Source organism: Lytechinus variegatus, chromosome 13 (assembly GCF_018143015.1).
Source record: "Lytechinus variegatus isolate NC3 chromosome 13, Lvar_3.0, whole genome shotgun sequence".
Taxonomy (NCBI): Eukaryota; Metazoa; Echinodermata; class Echinoidea; order Temnopleuroida; family Toxopneustidae; genus Lytechinus; species Lytechinus variegatus.
This window is the reverse complement of record NC_054752.1, coordinates 34,936,357-34,945,845: the sequence shown is the minus strand read 5'-3', so window position 1 is coordinate 34,945,845 and position 9,489 is coordinate 34,936,357. Positions and strand designations below refer to the sequence as shown.

Genomic DNA, 9,489 nt, shown 5'->3' with positions numbered 1-9,489 from the left:
AAGCAAGAGGCGCTTGCGCCGAGTGCTTTTGCATATATATTGTGAATGCCCAAGAGTTGCTTGCATCGTTACTAACATCACGAATCTTAAAATGTGCATTAATTGTTTTATAAAACGGGTCGACAAAATGAATTTTCATGGAAATCTTGTTCAAATCCCTCCAACTTGTGTACGATTGCACAGACGAACAGATCACAAGACTGTCAATTATGACATCACAGGCGTATCTACTATGCGCGCCTAAGTTAGCGCATCAAAATCCTAGCCGGCCTCTTTTACTGAACGCGTATCAGTTTTTACGTGCTATTGGAACTAATGCTGCACAAAAATTGCACAGTGCTGCACAAAAAATGCACAGTGCTGCACGAAAAATGCACGACTGGAAGGTTGCGCATAATTAAAGCATGAACACGTGACTTGAATACGCACTCACCATTGGCTACATCCTTGAACCCGTTTTATAATGTTTTACCATGTAACAAATATGCTGCACATGAATGAACATGTGTCGAGAGTTGTGCAAAATAATGCATATTTTGCATATTTTTTTATCATTAATGACACTGATAGTGTTAAGGTTTTTATTGCTGTGCTGTCCAGGGTATTTAAAAGGAAAAAAAATTGGAACAGCTATTGAAAAACAAATGTTTTTAAGATCAGATTAGATAATTTCTTATTCCATGAAACTTTATTCCAATTCATTTGATTGAATTCTTGTGATTCTGTAAGGAATATTTTGCCACAAAAAAGTTACCAGTATATAATAATTTAATGTGTAATCTCATACCAAAAAAAACTTTATTATTGAGCTTAGTTGACATCTATTATGCAATAATAAAGTCAATTTTGAATCAGTTTGGTTGTAACTGTTCAGTTTGATGTTCTATTGTACACCCTTCCGTGTTTCCAGTCAGGCTTTGCATTGTATGTGTAAAAGGGAAAGTGCACCCCTACATATGGTTTGTTCTGGGGGCCATTTCATGAAAGTTGTCTGCACTGACAAGTTGTCTTCCTCCGACAGTTACCATAGTAACAGTCAGAGGCCAGTGCCTTTCAGCCAATCAAAACCAAGGATTTCACTGAAATTGTCAATTTAGTCAGTGCTGACAACTTTCATGAAACACCCACCTGATAGATGGAAAATCAGATTTATAAAAACAAATCAATGGAAGTTGAGGAAAATCTGAGTATAAGATAGTTGTTTGCTCCCCCCCCCCTCCCCCTCTCTTGCCAACATATCCATACACACACACACACACATACTCTCTTCCCTCTTTCTTGCACTCTCTCCACCTCTCACTCCTTCTCTATCACTCACTCCCCCCTTCTCTCCAACCTCTCTTGCTCTCGCCCCTCCCCTTCCTGCCAAAAAAAAAACATGAAAAGCTCAACACTTCAACAAATAGAATGCAATCACTTCTTGCTATTATGTTCATAATTTTCAGAGTGAAGTTTTTATAATTTAATCATGATTTCTCTCATTCAGAATTTTTTCAATGAGAATTATTGCAACACGATGGAAGCATTTGACAATGCATTTATCAATGTCCAAGACAGGATAATTCAATTTACAATATCGTACATTTACAAAGCATGTTGAATATCATACAAAAAAAATATGGTACATCCCGATGACTAGATTCTAGACATGTCTAATAATGAATTTGTTATTCTTATGTACAAGTAAAATAAATTCATAGCAAATGGATGAAATAAATAAATTACTGAAATTGTGATACATAATAGAAAACATTCAAAATAATCTTAATGAGTGGAAATTCACATTATCATTTCAAAAGATTGTTTTTTTTCACTTCAATCTTGAAATTCAGAAAATTCAGCAACTCTTAATATAATAAAAAAAGATATTTTAAAACAAAGTGAATGGATTCAAACTTGAACATGATGGGGTTAGCCATTACACCGTTAACGTGGAGAAGGTTTACGGTTCACCATGTGTAATATGAAGAAGGGAAAGGAAATACAGGCAGAAAATTGAAATGGAAAGACGAGAAAGGATGAAAAGAAGAATTTAGAGCTATTTTTTTCTTGAAAGTGAGTGAAGTCCTGAAAAGGACTTTAAACCAGATGAGATGAGCTGAATATGGCTTAAGTAGCGATGATTTGATTTCAGTAGCAGAGTAAATGTCAAAGATTAATCTCTCTTCACTTCAACCTGCTACAAACCATTGCTACTCAAACCATTGCTACTCAAACCATTGCTACTCAAACCATTGCTACTCAAACCATTGCTACTCAAACCATTGCTACTCAAACCATTGCTACTCAAACCATTGCTACTCAAACCATCGCTACTCAAACTATCGCTACTCAAGCCATATTCAGCTCACCTTGTCTAGTTTACAGTCCTTTTCATGACTTCAATCACTTTCAAGAAAATAATACTTATAATTTCCTCTTTTCATCCTTTCTCGTCTTTCCATTTCAATTTTCTGCCTGTATTTCCTTCCCTTCTTCATATTACACATGGTGAACAATAAAATTTCTCCACATTATAAACTCCACCATGCAAACCTACAATGATCATCTAAACCATTATAGTGAATAGATACACATTGTAAAATCTGTGTAAATGTATATATGTATATATATATTAAAGTGAAAGGAAAAAAACTTCAGTTCAGCCAAAATAAATCCCAGAGACAGTGCATAACATCAACCCTTTATCATTGTGTAATTATATGTGTAGTTATAAAACACAGCAATATCTTAAACCTTTAAATTTACTTCACATACTTAAGGTCAATAAACTTAGGCCTCTACAGTAAACTTGAAAAGTACTGAATTCATTAAATAAGATGGGTATAAAGTACTGTACTGGCAAATTGTCAAAAGTGTCTTTTAGACACTTTGCTGTGTCTTTTAGCAGGAATCCTGCTGTGAGGATGCTATGCATCTTTTCATTGCAGCTTTCCTGCACTCTGCATTGTTTGGTCTATGGTGATTGTTGATTTGAGTGAAGACCTTAAGAATTGTCTACTCAATGCTTCCTACTCTTAATTGTTCCTGAATCTATTCCTATTATATTTTGGACTTTTTTTTTCCTTCACTGCACCCTTGGGCACTCTGCCAAGTGGATTTGGCGCATTACAAATCACAAGTATTATTATTATTAAAAAAAATGATTGCAGGAGTCCTCCAGGAATGATGAGGCTTTCACTTCTGACAAGAAGCCTAATCTTTTTTGTTTTCATTGTCATAGTAATAAATAAGGGGTGGGCCATTGGCTTAACATTGCACACCTTTACCACGCATGTAGCTTCATGGATGAAATTCTGCACACTTCAACCAAATGCAAGAGTGCCTTTCAAACAAATTTACAATAAATAAAATATAAGATTAATGACCACAGAATAATGGTCTGGAAATTATTTGAGCATATCATACATTCAAAATAACAAAATGAGTCAAGGGATGAAATGCACATAAATAATAATTATATCAAAACTCACCAGTTTATGATTCACACCCTAGTTTATGGCAAGACAATATCTGTTACTAACATGTTTCAACCTGCTATTGTAAGCTTTCAGCCTCCTACCAGAGTAAAAAGTTCAGCCATTATCTGTCAATACTTGGATCATACCTGGGGCCCATCTTACAAAGAGTTATGATTGATCCGATCAATCGCAACTATGGAAAGCCAGCAAAGTCAACATATAAAATGCATGTTTGTTCAAAACAATTTCTAGATATGAATGTATATCCATAAATTCATTGAATTCTTGACAATTTGGTGTTTTCTCCTTTGTTTAGAAAACATTATGACACTGATGGATTTCCATAGAGTTACGACTGATTGGATGGACCGTAACTCTTTGTAAGACATGGTCCTGGGGTTGTCTCAACAAGAGTTGTGATCAATTGGATTGATGGAAAGCAATCAATGTCACAATTCTAAAAATGAAGAAAAATATGGAATTCCCCTTAAACAATATAATGAGCATAATAAGTTGTGAAAACAAACATGCATGCATGAGTGTTCATGATAATTAGAGTACTCAAACTTTCTATGGACACATGTCAATTTAAATGTTCCATTATATTTGCCCTGGCGACAACTGCTCTAATGGAAAATCTGCACATTAAGTCAAGCATAAAATCTAACCTCCAAAACTGAATAAACCCTAATCCTATTAAACTTTTATATTATTCTGTACCAAAAACACTTTAACAAACCTAACTCTAACCCTAAGCCCTCTGAGATATTAAGACCCTAGCAAATCTCGCAAGAGCATATGTTGTGTCACCTAATGGTGTTGCTGGCTTGCCATAGATGAGATTAATTCCATTATTCATAAATCTTTGTGAGAAGAGACCCAAACTGAATTACATAAATCATAAAATGATATGATCATAAATACCTTTGAAAACACCTACACACACCAACACATACACAAACACTCCTCTCTCTTTCATAGATATGCTTAATGATGAACCACAGAATCGCTGGAAGTAATCATACACCTGTTTACCCAACTTGGGGAATAAATTCATGTAAGCTGTAAAGTACAGGAGAGAAAAATCCTACTAAACATTGTTTCAATTATGTACATATTATCTTTGGTAGGTAGCCATCATTCAAGCCTCTCGCACCATAAAGTTGCAAAACAATTTCAAAACAGATTTCAAATATGGAAAAATAAGTATAAACAGCGTAAATATATCAAAATATTTGTAATGAAAACTGATGAGGAAAAAAAAGAAGAATAAATGAAAGGCAAATTCAACATTTGAAAGAATCTCAGAAGCAAGTTTCCATGAATGAAATGGAAGGAAAAGAAAACAATGAAAGTAAATAATTCCTACAAATTCAGCAATATTATTTCTAGCATCAAACAATTCTATATGACTCCTCTGATTGCAAAGATTTCAGTGTAACATTCCTACTGCATCTAAATAAAATTATAAAAATCAACAATATCACAATATATAGATGAAAATGTGAAACAATGACAGAAAATTATGATGAGTTGTAGAGAGCTCTACCAACATGCACTCAACTATTTCCAAAGATATATATCCCACTGCTGTGATGACTGATTAACAGTGGACTTAAAAAATTCATTCAAAAAAGAATTGTGACATCATACAGACGAATAATGCCACTAGGAAATTATTATATCTTCAGTTTGTCGGCAAAACTTTTGTCAAATTTTGTAGACTTGATAGATATAAAATTCATTTATTAGCAGAATATGTATCTCATGTAAATGAACAGATTGCTTGAAAACCATCCCTTTTATCCAATCACTATCATATCTTTAACTATATGAACAACACGATTGTTGTATATTATCCATATGTGAAACCAAAACAAATATTGAAAGTATTCACTTAGTTTCAGAATCAGAAGTCTGGCTACGGATCAAAATATATGTAAGAATAAAAAAAAGAACTTCAACATTCTCAGACAAGACAAATAACAAACATTTAATACGATACTTCAGCCAACAATATAAAGACAATTATTTGGAAAAATACTACGATAGACATAAAATATAAATACAATACTCTTAATTTACAGGATTCATAAAAACTCATATGTACATTTCAAAAGATTTGCATATATAAAATATGAAGTTAAAATCTATTTTTTTTAAATAGCTTGTTTCTTTGGAAAGATAAAAAGTTCTAAGTTGTGTGTTTTTTATTACTGCTACCTAAGGACTCGGAATAAGAGATCGTGGATTGTTCTTAAGACTATAATTAACGTACAGAATGATGAAAGTTGATGGATAGAATGCGCTGAGTTGGGTTCTATTATTTGAGGGTTTCTAGAAGCAGCTGCTAATAACGGGCTGAGATGAAGGTAGGCTGATATGACAGGACTTCTGTTGTTTATAAGAGCCGCTATCTTCTCTGCTTCTGTATTGCAAGCTTTTATCTGCCAAAAAAAAAAGAAAAAAAAAAAGAATTGAAAGATTTGAAATATAAAAATTCCTGACATCCATAATTAAACCTGTGGAATATTTTATGAGAGGACTTGTCTGACGTTTTATCCGCCAAAGACAGTTTTATTCTATGGTTACTATAGTAACATTGCTTCTCAGCCAATCAAAATCAAGGAAAAATATCAGATCTGACAAAAATGTTGAGGAAACGCTCCCCGGAAGTACCTGGGTGATCTTAATATCAATGTTCTTCATATTTATTACACAATGAACATAATTTCACTTCAAATTATTAAATGTTTTGGGGATATTTGATAACTCTGACTAAATGGTAAATGAACTGACCAATGAATTAGTGAATATATGTATTGATAAACATGTTTAAATAAGTACTTACAAAATACTTTTGATATCCTGGAAGACTGAAAGAATCAAGCTACAAAGACAATACATCAGTAAATGTAACAATCACTCTTGAATAAAAGATGAGGATTAACAGTTGACATACCTGGATAAGTGTAGGATTTGTCACTATGGGTTTGATCAATGCTATTATATCGCCCTCTATGCTCAAATATCCAAAGAGGTCACACTCCGCCTAGTAGAGAGGAAAGAGAAAACAAACATTCAAATTAAATTCATTAACAGCAGAGTATTCCACTGAAGAAAAATTAATTACATCTTCATCAACATACACAGGAATGTACCCATTACTGAGATAAATCCATATCACAATCATTCTCTCTCTGATTTTACAGGTTATCTTGATCTGGCTATCGAGTATATCATTGTTATGATAGTCAATCACTGTTCACCATCTTCATGCCGTAAACTATATGCCTATTTCCCCTCATGTCTCACTTTTATTCATTCACACAACATGCCACATGAGTGGACTTAGCATTAATACGTCTGCATTTGATTTGATTTCCAAATTTTGAACCATACAACATCTCACCACTGTCGTTCAATCACATTATTGTGTTTAGTGGTAACCAAAGGGAAATCCTATAATGTAGACCTATGCACATCAGACCCCTCCCCTTACATGTATTTGTGAAACCTTCCTGAAACCATTATTCTCTGTTTTCAAGTTCACATGAAAAGTTGTGAAGCCTCTCAATGGATTGAGCAGTTTATGAAGTGAAGGTAAAACTTAGAAGGGCATTGGGCTTAAAAAACAAAAAATTACTATAAACTTCTAGAACTGATCCCCCCCCCCACAAAAAAAAGTTGGGTTGACCTACCACAGCCACTTCATTGCGCAATCCATCTAGCACCGAGTCTAAAGATATACTCCGGCTTCCTGAGGCTGTGACTACTCTGTCTACTTCACGCTCACTGAATAAAATACGTACTTGACCAGCTGAACAGAAACGAAGAAAGAGAATGTAATACAGTTTAATTTGTTCTAAAAACATCACAAGATATACTTGAGAGAGGGTCTAAATACGTGATAATCAAGTTCATCAACACTATTATCATGATTATAATAGTTGGCATAATCTTCATTACCACGCTATGTCACCACCACCACCACCACCCCAATCACCACCACCAACACCACCATCATCATCAACATCATCATCACCATGACCACCACCATCACCGTACACCACAACCATACACCATCACCGTCATCATCACCATCACCATCATCATCATCAGTATCATCAACACACCCACCACTATGTTAACAATGTAATAAAATCAAGCTGCAATTCTTTCAAACAAACTAATCATTCTGGATAACATACCACATATTGGACAGCAACTACCAGGGGGTGTCACCGCTATGCATAGGTCAGGTGCAACAACTTCTGGACAGTCTACTGTTGTGCACTGGATCTCAACATCTTCCTCGCCTGAAAGAGACAATAATATTAATTCAGCTAAAAGTATCAATGGAGACAAACAAGTTGTTCATTAACTGGTAGAGGTCTTGAAGTATTGGTTTCCTTATTTGAAAATGCATCAGTAATCTCAATGTCGTTCGTGATCTGGAAAGTGATAATAATTATTTGAATTTTATTTCCAAGCTTCTATCATCTGACTAGTCAGTGATGATCAGCTAGAGATCAACACTGCTATTACATTTCAAAATCAATTATGGACACATCTGGAGCCTCTCTTAAAAAGCTTTGCAATAGATGCAAGTCAAACTCAAACAGATCTCAAAGTATGTGATTAAGCAATAGGGATTGACATAAAATCTCAATTTGTGCTTGATTTTGACATATTGGCAACTCTTTGTAAGATAGTTTCCTGATCTTGATCTCCAGGGTTCTGATCTCAATGTTGATCATAACGATTTTTATGGTACTGGTAGACCCACTGTAGAAAGAGATGTGTTTGAACACAACTAAAATCAATCTTAAGAACATAACATGTGTTTCTGATTAGTTGAAAATAAAGTTGGATTTGAGTTTTGCTTGAAACCAATTCTTTCTGCAATAGGCCCTGCATCTTATCTGATCAATCAATGTCACATATCACACAACCCACTTCAAATTTCAGCTAGAAAAATCATACGACTAATTTCTTCAATGTTCAAATTTCTAGATTGGTTAGCAAAGTTCTTACCTGTCAATGTACCGACAGCTTGACAAGGACCATAGTAGTCTACCGTTGTCCTATCAGTCCATGCTTCACATTCACTACTGTATGTCTCTCCATTATGACCACATACCTGCTGATGTATAGAGCTATGACAATCCATCTGAAATTAGAAATAATATGCCTAGAAATTAGTCTTTGAACTTTTGTCGGAATGAAAATCCATATTATATTGTTCGAAATAAACATCGGAAATGAAATACTCTGAAAATTTGTTTTGCCCAATTGATTGTGGGCCTAGCAGCCGCTGTGCAACGCCAGATCGACGGGGCTCTATCCCTTTAATTGTCGAATGCCGAACAGGGTAGCAGCAACTCCCATCTTTTAACGTCTTTTGGTCTGACGCGGCCGGGGTTTGAACCCCCGACCTCCCAGTTGTGAGACGGACCCTCTTACCAACTGAGCCAACACACCGGTAAGGCATGTATCTTGCTTTCTTAGCAATCTGGTATAAATCACCACCACTATAATAACAGAAACTAATAACTAATAGATTACCTAGTACTCGACAATGAACATTGTCCAGTTTTGGGATATTTTGAACCATTCTAAACAACCATGTAAAACAACTAGTTTATTTTACGCTTGAAAAGATTTCTCCCAACCATCCAAAAAAATTTAAAAGTTGCACTGTCTTTAACTTGGTCGAGCAAAAAAAAATAAAACGCGTGAAAATTCTCCCTTTGGCTGTGCAAGGTCTTATCTGGAAGATGCGTTAAATCCTTACCTGACAGCGCCCTCTATAGGCAAGCTCTGCTCCGAGGCTGTGAAGGGTACACATGTTAGGATGTGTCCTGTGGTTAGTGTCACATACTGGAGCATAGGTCTCCATGTTACAATCATTGGATGCAATAACTAGAAAATGGTGAAAAACAGGAATAATTTCACATCAGAATACTGAAGACATCAGGATAATAGCATCAATTCCTATCAATCCCTGCTATCTGTGACGTATGGA

General features: G+C 34.9%; 1 protein-coding gene across 1 annotated transcript in view; it reads right to left on the bottom strand.

Moving 5' to 3' along the window:
* Positions 1-3,780: 3,780 nt before the first annotated feature.
* Positions 3,781-9,489, bottom strand: part of LOC121426932 (reversion-inducing cysteine-rich protein with Kazal motifs-like) — a 104,079-nt gene continuing 98,370 nt past the window's right edge. The window contains exons 19-24 of the mRNA XM_041623343.1: positions 9,259-9,386; positions 8,499-8,634; positions 7,673-7,780; positions 7,163-7,281; positions 6,424-6,513; positions 3,781-5,908 (exon numbers count right to left, since the gene is read on the bottom strand). Coding sequence (XP_041479277.1) covers positions 5,681-5,908; positions 6,424-6,513; positions 7,163-7,281; positions 7,673-7,780; positions 8,499-8,634; positions 9,259-9,386 — 809 coding nt within the window. The 3' untranslated portion in view covers positions 3,781-5,680. The remainder of the gene's footprint in view (positions 5,909-6,423; positions 6,514-7,162; positions 7,282-7,672; positions 7,781-8,498; positions 8,635-9,258; positions 9,387-9,489) is intronic.